Source organism: Brachyistius frenatus, unplaced genomic scaffold, assembly GCF_029030835.1.
Source record: "Brachyistius frenatus isolate BFR_SWC_R1_liver_20210118 unplaced genomic scaffold, ASM2903083v1 Contig_117, whole genome shotgun sequence".
Taxonomy (NCBI): domain Eukaryota; kingdom Metazoa; phylum Chordata; class Actinopteri; family Embiotocidae; genus Brachyistius; species Brachyistius frenatus.
In genome coordinates, this window is record NW_027210716.1 from 1,129,590 (window position 1) to 1,142,847 (window position 13,258).

The following is a 13,258-nucleotide window of genomic DNA, read 5'->3' on the forward strand; positions in this document are numbered from 1 at the left end:
CCCTAAGATTGAGGGGATTACAGAGGTGTGGTGAGAAGCCATTATTTCCGGCATGACTGTTTTTTTACCAGGGGCACAGACCCATGACACACCCATACCTCAAGAACACTGAGCGTGCATACTGAATGCAGGTTTCCTTACGTTCGCTCTAATAGACCCATTGGAATTGCTTTCATAGTCTTGCAGGCTCCATTCAGAGAATGACTGGATATCCGACCTCCACTGGTCCCCCAATAGAAAAACTGATGGATAAAAAGAATAAAGCTAAACAGCTGGAGACAAATAACCACGTGGTACATTGGGTACAAATGCCGCACTCCTCTCTATTGCAACCTGCAACCTGACTGGATAAACTGTCAAAAAGAGGGACAGTTTCAGATCGCTTGCAGTTCATTGAAGCATGAAAAGGAAAACCAATGCATGCAACAGAGGCATGCTGCAAGACGACAAGACCTTGAGCTGTGTCTCCTGTATAGAATCAAACGGCATACTATGAAGTGTCTCTGTGACAAGCAACCACAGCTCACATATATGATTAAATCAAACATGCCTATGCATTTTAAACAGTGTTAGATACACACAGTGAGCACGGCAGCAGCGCATGAAAATATTATTGTGATCCTCTCATCCACAGCAAAGCAAGGCGCATAGAATTGCACAGGCATGCATCTATTGCAGCAGTTCTCTATGGGTAAAATCTGCTAGATTTGTTAAGCGTATTTTCAGCAGTATAGAGTAAACTGGTTTCTTTTCATTTTTGGGGGGGGTTACAGTCCACCTCCTGTTTTTGCTTTCACCTGCTTATCCAGTTGATTCAACAGAGCAATGCTTTAAGCTCACCGCTGTGTTCACTGACATGTTACCGAGTATCATACTACGATCCCTATTGTTTGGTGTCAGCCATGGATTAAAAAAAAAATTTAAAAAAAAAAATTCAGTCTTACTCCCTGCAACATTGAGTCAGTGTGATATCGGCACATGAACTTTCAGTAATTGCTGAACCTCCAGCCCCTCTGCCTGCCCCTTTGTCCTTCCCCAGGGAAGCAGGTTGACTCTTAATAACAGCAAATCATTCATGCTGAATCTCTTCAGCGGTGCAATGCTCACTCTGAACATGTACAGTGGGTACGGAAAGTATTCAGACCCCTTTAAATTTTTCACTCTTTGTTTCATTGCAGCCATTTGCTAAAATCAAAAAAGTTCATTTTATTTCTCATTAATGTACACTCAGCACCCCATCTTGACAGAAAAAAACTGAAATGTAGAAATTTGTGCAAATTTATTAAAAAAGAAAAACTGAAATATCACATGGTCATAAGTATTCAGACCCTTTGCTGTGACACTCATATTTAACTCACATGCTGTCCATTTCTTCTGATCCTCCTTGAGATGGTTCTACTCCTTCATTGGAGTACAGCTGTGTTTAATTAAACTGATTGGACTTGATTAGGAAAGGCACACACCTGTCTATATAAGACCTTACAGCTCACAGTGCATGTCAGAGCAAATGAGAATCATGAGGTCGAAGGAACTGTCCAAGGAGCTCAGAGACAGAATTGTGGCAAGGCACAGATCTGGCCAAGGTTACAAAATAATTTCTGCAGCACTCAAGGTTCCTAAGAGCACAGTGGCCTCCATAATCCTTAAATGGAAGAAGTTTGGGACGACCAGAACTCTTCCTAGACCTGGCTGTCCAGCCAAACTGAGCAATCGTGGGAGAAGAGCCTTGGTGAGAGAGGTAAAGAAGAACCCAAAGATCACTGTGGCTGAGCTCCAGAGATGCAGTAGGGAGATGGGAGAAAGTTCCACAAAGTCAACTATCACTGCAGCCCTCCACCAGTCGGGGCTTTATGGCAGAGTGGCCCGATGGAAGCCTCTCCTCAGTGCAAGACATATGAAAGCCCGCATAGAGTTTGCCAAAAAACACATGAAGGACTCCCAGACTATGAGAAATAAGATTCTCTGGTCTGATGAGACCAAGATTGAACTTTTTGGTGTTAATTCTAAGCGGTATGTGTGGAGAAAACCAGGCACTGCTCATCACCTGCCCAATACAATCCCAACAGTGAAACATGGTGGTGGCAGCATCATGCTATGGGGGTGTTTTTCAGCTGCAGGGACAGGACGACTGGTTGCAATTGAAGGAAAGATGAATGCGGCCAACTACAGAGATATCCTGGAAGAAAACCTCTTCCAGAGTGCTCTGGACCTCAGACTGGGCCGAAGGTTCACCTTCCAACAAGACAATGACCCTAAGCACACAGCTAAAATAACAAAGGAGTGGCTTCGGAACAACTCTGTGACCATTCTTGACTGGCCCAGCCAGAGCCCTGACCTAAACCCAATTGAGCATCTCTGGAGAGACCTGAAAATGGCTGTCCACCAACGTTCACCATCCAACCTGACGGAACTGGAGAGGATCTGCAAGGAAGAATGGCAGAGGATCCCCAAATCCAGGTGTGAAAAGCTTGTTGCATCATTCCCAAGAAGACTCATGGCTGTACTAGCTCAAAAGGGTGCTTCTACTCAATACTGAGCAAAGGGTCTGAATACTTATGACCATGTGATATTTCAGTTTTTCTTTTTTAATAAATTTGCACAAATTTCTACATTTCTGTTTTTTTCTGTCAAGATGGGGTGCTGAGTGTACATTAATGAGAAATAAAATGAACTTTTTTGATTTTAGCAAATGGCTGCAATGAAACAAAGAGTGAAAAATGTAAAGGGGTCTGAATACTTTCCGTACCCACTGTATATCCTGGCCTGTCCTTAAATATTCCATATGAGAGACTATATATTGATTAATTGGATAAAGTTGGATGGGCAAAATAGTATTAGGTGGCAATCCCAACAATCTTATGTTATTAGAGAGCCTGAATAAAAGTGAAGAAGAGCAGCTGTTATAGCATCCGAGTCCTTTAAAGGTATCTTATCCTCATTATTTCCTGCCCCCAGCTGTATCGTATGAATGCATGCACACAACTGTCGAATATTAATTTGAGATCCTTACTATGATATTTGCAACTTGTCCAGAAACATTTTTTCAAAAACATAAACCACAGTGACAAACAAGACTGAGTAAAACATTCTGCACATGCAACGCGACTCATCCACTCCCCCAACGCTACGATTGGCCAGCTGTGTGCAGCTGTGTGGAGAAAGGAGCCAGGGTTTGAAGTTCTTTCTCAAACTGCATTTTACTCTGACATTTTTTTACTCGACTATTTCTGGTAATTTTTCTGTTAACTATTTCATATTTTGTTTAGCCCTTCTGCCACTGAGAATAATCACAAGTATCCGACACATGATTACACGTATAAACGGTGGATAGATAAAATAAAAGGCATTACAACCCCCATGGATTAACTAGTTTCACTGAGAAATTTTTTCTTTTCATTCCAATAACTTTTGGAAAGTCTAGGAGAGCGGCACAATTATATATTTTTATATCCAGGCTAAATTCCTAATCTTATGTACCAGTCTTTCTTAGTGTTGGAGGAAAGAAGTTTGTATCCGTTTGTGCTGGCGGGGTCACTCCGGCCCCCACTGAAATGAGATGAATTGAGCACCTGTGGTGGCCCCCAGTCCAGATCCTGATCATGATGGGTAATTGGCTTGTTACTTCTAATGAAGTAAGCACATGCTACCGAGTGAGATAAGCCATTAAATGTAGAGCTTAACTGTAAACACCCTACTTACAAAGTGAGACCTAATTTATGTGTGATCAATAGTGAGTCCTATGTGGACAGGGGAGAGCAGACCCGGGTCCAAACACACCAATGGCACCAAGGAGTCATCACTAAACCAGTGCTATCTATTCTAGGCTGAACAATGTTGCCATGAAACATCCAAAACGGGTCCCTCTTTGGTCAGTTCAGTAAAGCTACTTTAATAACGTTTTAACAAACTGAAATTCTTCACTGAGACTTCACTTTAAAAAAAAATGTCAACGTGAGTAGGAATTCAAAATACACTGAATTCCTTCCAAAGATCCATGACAAGACCCACTTATGTTCAAGATGTGTGCTGAATCAGCTTCTTATAGGCGCAGAGGAATGCCATTACCCGACGAGCATCTCAAAGCCCTGCTGGGAAATAGGCCCCTGCATGTTTCATCTACCCTGTCTGTGTTAGCCTAGCAGCACCTTTTGAGTGTTGGTAAAATTGTTGTGAGGAAAGGCAGTGTGTGATCAAGATAGGAAACACAGGAGAAGTAAGAGATATATAAATACATATAAAGGCACTATGTGGTTTGTCTAACAATTAACATTTACATCTCACATTTAAATGTCTGCTCATCGTGTCTTTAACCTTTCAAAGTAGGAAGTCATACTGTGCAGTTGTTACATGCGGTATATACAAGTATTCTTAGCAGAGAACGCATCCTAAAAGCTTCCACATTATGCTGCATTTATATGTCTGACAATGATGTCTTGGTGAACAATTTGCTTTTAATGAGTGTAAATGGGAGATGCTGCAAAACAATTGGCATGCAGTGAGACCATGAAGCTGAAAGCACCAGATACCTCCCTGTCTCTTAAGGTTTAAAATTACTAATGTACTGTTTTTGAAAATAAAAAACAAGCTGAAATTGACCACATATATACAGCTACGACAGATTCTGAGAAGCGTTCCAAACAGCATAAACCTGACCCTAGCCAATTGCAATTCATCCTGTGGAGGAGGGTGTCCGTTTTTATGACCTTCCAGGATACAGCTATTCCCATGATAAACCCGTCTATCAGAAGGGTTTTCTTCCAGCCGGGAGCCTTCTGATACTTTGGGGAAAAACTTTGATTTATTTGCTGCGATGCAGTCTTTCTTGCGACATCTACCTTTAGCAAATAAACCCAACTGTGGCAGTCCCTCATCAGCAGGAAACCCAGCAGAGGTTGTAATTCCCTGCAGACTCAGACACATATTTCTCTCTGTGACAGAGATGAAATTGGGACAAACTCCCATGAAATGTCTCTGCTCCTTGTTGAGAAACATCTATAAATGAGAAAAAACTCAGTTTGACATTACAAAGATTATTCCTTCCTTTTAAACAAATTAGATCTTTTTCTGTTAAATTATAAACCCGGAAGCTTTAAAAGTCTGCATTTAATGGAGACTGATTGTACCTTGTATGTAAAGTGCTACAATGTCTGGATTCCTTTCTCTTTGAGGAGACAGGGTGACTTTGGTACAGTTTATGAATGTTAAGAGCAGAAATCTCAACATTCATTGTACAACCTGCTGTTTAAATCAAACATATTTTGAGTTTCATCAGATGTGTGATATATGCCAAGCAGTAAGCCTCTTCAAAATCTTGTTGCAGTCTTTTGTGCAAACTGGATGTAATTGATTGTAGCTGCTTATTTTGGTTTTGATCACTTAATTGAATCACACAGTGGTATTGCTCTTTTATGTGTTTTTAATAGGTTTCGGGCTGCATCAGAGTTCTTTGGCAAAGAGACATACAGTAAGCTGTATCAGGCAACACAGACACTAGAATAAATTCATTTATTGGCTTTGTTCTCTGCAGGGTAATGAAAAGATAAATAAACATTGACCTTCTTCAATTAATGTCAATGTAGTTTCCCGGGAAATAATTTGACAGGATGACCTAACACCCTTTTGACATCAGTCTTTTAGTCTGAATGGTATCAATGGGTTAGTACAGGCTCTCAGTTCAACCATAAACTGGTGCACAATATGTTATATCCTCAGGCCTGTGAGGCACAACCTCTTCTGTTATTACAAAGCCAAAGTGTGTGATACAACCGTCCACTAGACACTATTGTGCCTGTGTCATGCTTTGCCTCGCCTCAGGGTGAAAAGTAAACGCATGTGGTTTTGCCAACCAAAAGTACTTGGTTAGATTCAGGAAAATATCATGGTTTCATTCAAATGTGACACAGTCGCAATTTGGTTCGGGTTTAATGAAAGACTGTACTTTGTGTTAAAATAAGTAATTTTGGTTTGAGAAATACTAAGTACATCACATAATTTACTTAGCGTATGTTATATAAGTTAAATATGTTACGTGTGGAACTTGCTTACGTTACTTAAAATAAATCAAATGTTGACTTTCCCACACATCAGACCCCTGGTCGTCTCTGTGAAAGTTCTGTGTTTGTATTATCGAAGTCACCTGACCTCCTCCTCACTAGGACTTTGTCACATGACCTCCTTTTTTAACCCTATTTGTACACATTTATACATTTCATGCCAAGGCGAGGCGAAACGCAACACTGACATGTTATTCTCTGGTGAACTGACGGATGTATTGCACAATTTGGAAAGATACTGCGCTGCACAAAGAATTGAATCTCTTGTTTGTTTCCAACATTCTTCCTTTCTATCACCCCCAGCCTCCGGTCTGCATGTGTTGTTTCGCTGTAGCGTCTTAGCTTGAGTCCAGGGAGCACAGAGAGCTTAAGGGGTTCAACATCACTGAAGTTAGGGAGGCCATGGATTGTGCCAGAACATCTGTGGGGTGCTTACAAGACAGGCTTTTCCCACCAGCTTCTTGGAAATCAGCACAGGTCTCCGCAAACTATAGTGAGACCCTCTGTTTCTCTTTCTGCCTGACAGCTAAGACATGAGGTGGGGTGCCAGGATGGAGATCTTACTTTGCCAAAGAATTGTGTTAAGGGCCTGTTGCGGAAATCTCTTTCTTCAGTTGTTCTTTGAAAGTGACCTGTAACGATGTGAATCACAGCTGAATGCTTAAAAATTCTCCAGCGCTCTCATTTCCATATTTCCCTCCTTAATGATTTGTTACATTTTCTAAATAATTTGCCATATTACTCACAGTGACGAGATTATTTACCTTTTTTGTACAATTAGTAGTTTGTAATGTTTCCAGATATTCATTACACATTCTTCTTTTATGTCTCAGATGTTGGAATGCTGAGGAGAGCGGAGGCTGTACTTAGGCTGCGTGCCTAGCTAACCCATGGAGAACTGACAGGAACAGTGCTGGATGGAGGCCAAGACACTGGATGGCGAAGACGAGGAAGCACACAGTATTGTGGATCACTTTATGTTGTTTGTTCTCTTTCTCAGCCGATCCAAAGTAGATGCAAAGTACTCTGCAATGTGCCTCAGTTGTTCACTCTGTCACGTGTCACCCATGGAGAGATGGCAAAAAGAGTCAGGATAGACAGTCAAGGCTAGACAAAAACTCCTTTTCTGTACGGAGGAGTTGCAGTATTACTTCTGCAAATTGTAGGGTGACAACAAAAATATAGACACTAGATATCACTTCCTTACCCCCGTTTAGGATTCATATGAATTAGATACCACAGGAGCCAGCAGTAGATAGTAGTTAGTAACCATCATGGGCAGGTGTAAAGGCGAGGCGTCCTGGTTATTGTTGTTAGCTGGATTGGTGCTAACAGGAATAGCTTTGGAATATGAGGGGGTTCCTGGTCAGTGGACTCGCTACGGCCAGTGGGATGCCAAGACAACAGGTGAGCTCAGCTTTATTCTGAAAACCAACATCAGCAAAGCTCTGGTGCTCTACCTCGACGACGGGGGGAACTGCGACTTCCTGGAGCTGCTAATTGCCGACGGGAGGCTCCACATGCGCTTTACCATCCACTGTGCGGAACCGGCCTCTCTGCACACCGAGACCACCATCAACGACCACCGCTGGCACCGAGTCTTTGTCGCCCGTAATTACAGGGAGACCAGGATGGTGGTGGATAATGAGGAGAAAGTGGCTGAGGTGAAGTCCAAGAGGAAAGAGATGGTCGTGGCCAGCGACCTTTACGTTGGGGGGATCTCACCTGATGTGCGCCTCTCTGCACTCACTTCAAGCACTGTTAAATACGAGCCACCATACCAGGGCCTTATAGCCAATTTGAAACTGGGGGAGGCACTACCAATACTGTTGGATGGCCAAGCTGTCCACAATGATTTGGAGTACATATGTGAAGTACACTCTCCATGCAGCAACAAAGGCCTGTGCTCCGTCAGCCAAGGAGAGGTCCTCTGCGACTGTATCAATACCAGCTACAGGGGAAGGTACTGCCATGAAGGTAAGGCCATCTTTCTGTGAGCAGCTTAATGTATTTTTAGCAGTAATATGTGTGTATTTTTACGCTATGAGGTGAGGACAGACAGTGTTTACCTCAACAATTAATTATTTTGCTTATGAAATAAAAGGTAGGGTTGGACTTGGTGTGAAGACATGTTGTTGTTATTATTCTTTTCCTAAAGTGAGGCAGCCACCGGCTACTAGTACATGATGAATGTTAAAATGCAGTGGAACAATTCCACATGTAGGAGAGTTATAAAGTTGATGGTCAAGAGTAGTTGAGTAAGAAAACAGACTGAGTATTGTGAGTTTTGAAGCAGGGCATGAAGCAAAAATACTGCGGAACTATTTGACTGTTTTACTCAGGCTCAACAAATGCCTTCGAACGGCGAAAACTCTCGCCCCTGACAAAGCTGATGAGAAGCATGTCTTTAGCTATTATCTTTGAGATGACGGCCGTTGTTTGCTCTGCACATCAAACTTACTTCATCTGGTGAAAAAGCTTGCCGTTGAGTGTTGATCTGCAGATGGACCATCTGCTTGGTGCTTTGCTGTCAAATGACTGCCTCGCCGTGGTAGACTTGTGATTTGCTAGCTTCACCTGGCAGAGTTTGCAGTGCATCTCATTTTTGTTAATTGTTCCACGCAGAACTTTTTGACAGTTGTCGTAGTTTTTGCTGTCTGTACCGTTGACTCTAACCTCACAGGACCACACGTGTTTTACCGCCGCATGGTAGTAATGTGTTCTTCTCCTTTTGTTGCTCGGTGACTGTTGGGAAATGGCTTTTATGCGCATTACCGCCACTAATAACATATTAAAACCAAGAGACATAAGACGTGATGATTGTCACTTGAAAAATATGAATTTAAAATGTTTTAATGACTGTAACAAAATTAATTATGAAGCACTCCCATTTTAAAGAAATGTACATCTAAGATTTGCTAACGTTAGCCACTATGAGCTAAAGGTGAGATCAAACAATTGTCTTAGCCTAATTATTTCACTTTTGCTTTGGTCAACAGAAGCAATTGAATGCCACTTAAATAGAGGTTTAAGTAGCTTATTAATTTCCCATTCTAAATATATATTCCATACCCTCATTGAGCTCCAGAGGATAATCAATAAAGCCTACTTAAGAGCAATCTTGGGCAAAGTATACTACAGCAGTACTTACAGGCTGCTCTGGTGTGTGAGTCCAGTCTCTCAGCAGTTGTCTTCACAAGTCGGACGACAACAGATTTCTAATGCGATAGCTGTTTGCAAGTTTGTCAACACTGAGACATCTAACAGGCCACCAAATACACGTAATTTTCTTATTCTGGAAAATCAGAAAAACAGCAAGAGGAGAATTTTGCATTTTAAAGTGAGCTTTGAAACTCCTTATTACCTACAGAACAGAACAGAAAGTGGAAGTGATTAAGATTGTTTTCACTTGGCAAAACACTTCAGGTTTCCCTCGTATAAATGTTAGTCATGAATACACAGTGTGGTTGGCTTTGAAACTCGTCAGCCTTCCTCCGCAAGGAAAACTAAACACAATCCTGGCAGGGGCACTTAACAGTGGACTACATTACTGTATATCTGTGATTATATGTATGTCATTAGATGTCACAGATGTGATGCAATGCCACAAATATTGTCAACAGCTTTAATGCTACAGAACAAATGATCAACCTGCCAGCCTCCGGCTAAATCATGTAGGTCAGCATGCGTGGTGCGACACAGAAAGCAGCAGAAAGGTTGAGCAAAGCATGATATATTTGTCTACGTTAGATGAGCTGCAGATCGTAAACTGGTAGCAAATTAATAATTAATATTCTGCTGTTGACATTAAATATGTCTTTGTCTTTATTCTCCTGCAGCTGTCCAGAAAGAAGTAGAAGGTAAGACGATGCATTATATAATGAACATGAATGATGAGCATAATTTTTTTTCTCCGTGATGCTCTTATTTGCAAAGGCTATTACCAGAGAATCGGTGTGTGTGAGTGTGTTTGGTTATTATCAGGTTGTTATTGTCAGTTTGGACTGCAGTTCTGACATCCAACAAATTAAGCTGAACGGAGATATACTATCACCGGTCACAAGGTCACTGATGAAAAAGCGGCTAATGTGCTGAATGCTCATTGTATATATAATCAGTGTGCTCAAGGTGACTAGAGAGGTCTGCAGAGTACGTGGGTGTCACACAATATGGGTTGCATTCATATACTGCATCAGAGAAAAGGACTGTACAGAGATGCTTTGTTTCATTATTTATAAATTCTGTTTTTCCTCTCTCTTCAGTGCACATTTTTCTCATCTAAACTACTGTTATAAAGTTTACCAAGTTCTATATACCATTATGCTCCAAGGTCGATATGTGGATTAAACTCATCATGACGGTATAAATCCTCAGGCACATCATGGCTGATTGCTGAGGCCCTAACATTCATCAAAATGTAATAACATGTTTTTTTCATAGTTGCATTTCACACTATTTTCTGAAGAGGAACAAATTCCCCTGAGCGGGAAAAAAATATATTTCTCTCGTTAGCAACACTTTAACTGACCGCAATTAAGCAGGATTGGTCCTTAATGAGATGCACGTACTGAACTGAAATGAAGATTGAAAGTGAGGAGGGAGATTTGTTTATTCGGCATCAGAGCGTGAACATCCATCTCCCCCCAGTAAGGACTGCTGGTTCTGGTGAAAGAGCAGCCAACAGGCTCAGGAGACCGGCGCAAGGTGCGCTGAACCGCTGCACATTATAAATCACTGTTACTGACTCGATATACGCAGACCTATGCACACCTGCTCTCTGAAGTCCTGCGTTTGACACTTAGATTTGGCATATGACAGCAAAATAGACTGGGGACTGCAAAACACTGTTGTCTTCATGTATAGTCTCTTCACTTGGTTGTGCAGAATACAAATACATGACTGGATTTAAGGACAGCAAACATTTGGTGCGTATTGGTATACTTATCATTAGATGTAATGTTTTCTTAAATATGACATGTTTTGGTGTAAACTCTGTGCTGCATTCAAAACAGCACAGATGGATAACTTAGTGACTGTTTTATATGCTTGTACTTTTCAGTAACAGTAGTAGGTTTCATCTCTGCACACATTTCCAAAAGCGAGCATTAATCATTCTTAATATGAGCAAAGATGGCATGGCTCTGCTCACAGCAAAGAGGCAGGCAGTATTAGATGACATGCTGCAAAGAGAGCACATCAGAACGTTTATTGGATTAAAGCTTGACATGGAGACAATCCCCTAATGCAGAATGCATGAAAACAACAGACAACAGAAAAATCACACTCAGCAGATGCCTTTTTTTTTTTTCTCCCTGTCCTTCACACCACTCCATATGCTATTCGGCAGCAAGTCTCCTCTCTGTTGTCCTTGCATCAACAGAAATAGACTAATCTATGCGTTACCTAAATCGCCTCCTTCCCCCCCAGAGATGACAAAGATGGTAACCCAAATGCTATATTTGCTCTTGGTTGTGTGTATTAAGTGGTGCAGGAATTATCTTTATTTGTCTGAGGAACTGCTTTAAGGCAGTGAAAACCTTTTGGCACAGCAGGTGAGTATTTGGAGTTGTTCATCTACAGTATGCAGCATGTGGGCTTCCATCGATCGGTGCGGACAAAGGCCATGGTGGGGCATGCTCAGATCCCAAAAGAGTGCAGCATCCTCTGACGCAAAATAATAATAAAAAAAAAAAAGGTCTGTGAACAAGAGATAAGGATAGCCACCTCACAAGGCCGATACAGAACAGAGAGAAATCACTCAAACATATAGGAAAACCTGACATGACACACACGACAACTGCAAGTGCACCATCATTGTTTTGCTTTTTTTTTTTTTTTTCCCCCCTTCAGATTTTCATGTGTAAGCACACAGAAAGAACACACGAAGAAATAGAGGGATGATAAAGCAAGCATAGAAATCTTCGAGAGAAAGGACACAGCTGGTCCTGGTGGGCTCGCATCTTTCAGCAGCAGTGACCTTGGTCTAATCCCTCATTACAACAGCCTCCATAATACTGTACTTTTCACGGAAAAACAAATTTGGCAAATCCTAATCCTCATGCAATGGCTCTTTCTTCTTGGATGCGCGCTAATTAATGTCACAATAATGACTGAGAGGTCCTTCAACATCTGCATTTGTTTCTTCATTATATTTGTTTAATTAAACCAACAAAGATAGTAGTGTTCATCTTGTGTAGAAGTCTTTCAAAAGTTAACACTGTCATTAACAGTCAGGAAAAATAAAATCAATATGTATTTTTGCGTTGTTTAGCAACATAAATTCTCTTAATTAGTTACATTTATGGAAAAAAAAGTCATACCCTAACGTGTTTATAAATCATGCTAGAGTCTTTCAGTGACTTTGCCACAAAAATTCAAGATGTTTGTAAGTTTGTTTTTTTTATCTTTTTTTTTTTTACACGGATTAAATCATTAAAAAATAAGAAAGGCGGAAGGAGGAGGTTTAGAGGCTAAAGGTCAGCAGCTCATGATGAGGAAACCCTGTCTGTTCATACAACGTTTTTGAAGTGACAGGCGTCCTCTCTGAAGCAATGTTTGTTTACAAAAAAACGTTTTTTGCTGGTGAACAAACACGGGTGATTCTACATTAAGAAGCAGCTGCTCTGGTCTCTGGATTTAAGTATTCATTATTCAGTGTGAAAACTGTCATTTCCAACCAGCTCGAACGTGAATTATGATCGGGCCAAAGGTGCAACATACTTGATGATGTCGTACGTTTTTCATGGTTATGGATCTACTCAAGGTCAGCAGACACTCATGAGTTAAGGCGTGTATAAGCACAGCAAGCACATTGCTAATAGCTGGAACTTGCATAACCCCTCAAGGAGTGTCATGATGCAGTGATCAGTAACATCCCATCTACAAGGTAAATCTACCAATTCACAGATTGCACACGGACCCGAGTAGAACAGTTGGCTTTAGCAGGGTTTCTTTTGATCTGTTATACAAAAATAATATAACACATTGTTATATAATGAGGCAGAGTCAATAGGATCCTAAAAGTCACATGCCAACATTTGAATAAAATGAGCTTCCATAGCCTGCTTATTAATTTTTTGTTTGCCCTGCAACTCTTATTTAAAAATAGCTGGTAGATTACTGGTGGGAAGGACAGTTTATTTCCATACAGGCTTTCTTTTCCCCTCTAATGGGACTCCACAGGTCTTAGCCTGTTATCTCTGCAT

General features: G+C 41.1%; 1 protein-coding gene across 6 annotated transcripts in view; it reads left to right on the forward strand.

Moving 5' to 3' along the window:
* nrxn2a (neurexin 2a) overlaps nucleotides 1-13,258 on the forward strand; it is a 118,195-nt gene that overhangs the window by 17,641 nt on the left and 87,296 nt on the right. For all 6 annotated transcript variants that reach the window (XM_069713327.1, XM_069713332.1, XM_069713330.1 and 3 more), the window contains exons 2-3: nucleotides 6,887-8,030; nucleotides 9,893-9,913. In XM_069713327.1, coding sequence (XP_069569428.1) covers nucleotides 7,328-8,030; nucleotides 9,893-9,913 — 724 coding nt within the window. In that variant the 5' untranslated portion in view covers nucleotides 6,887-7,327. The remainder of the gene's footprint in view (nucleotides 1-6,886; nucleotides 8,031-9,892; nucleotides 9,914-13,258) is intronic.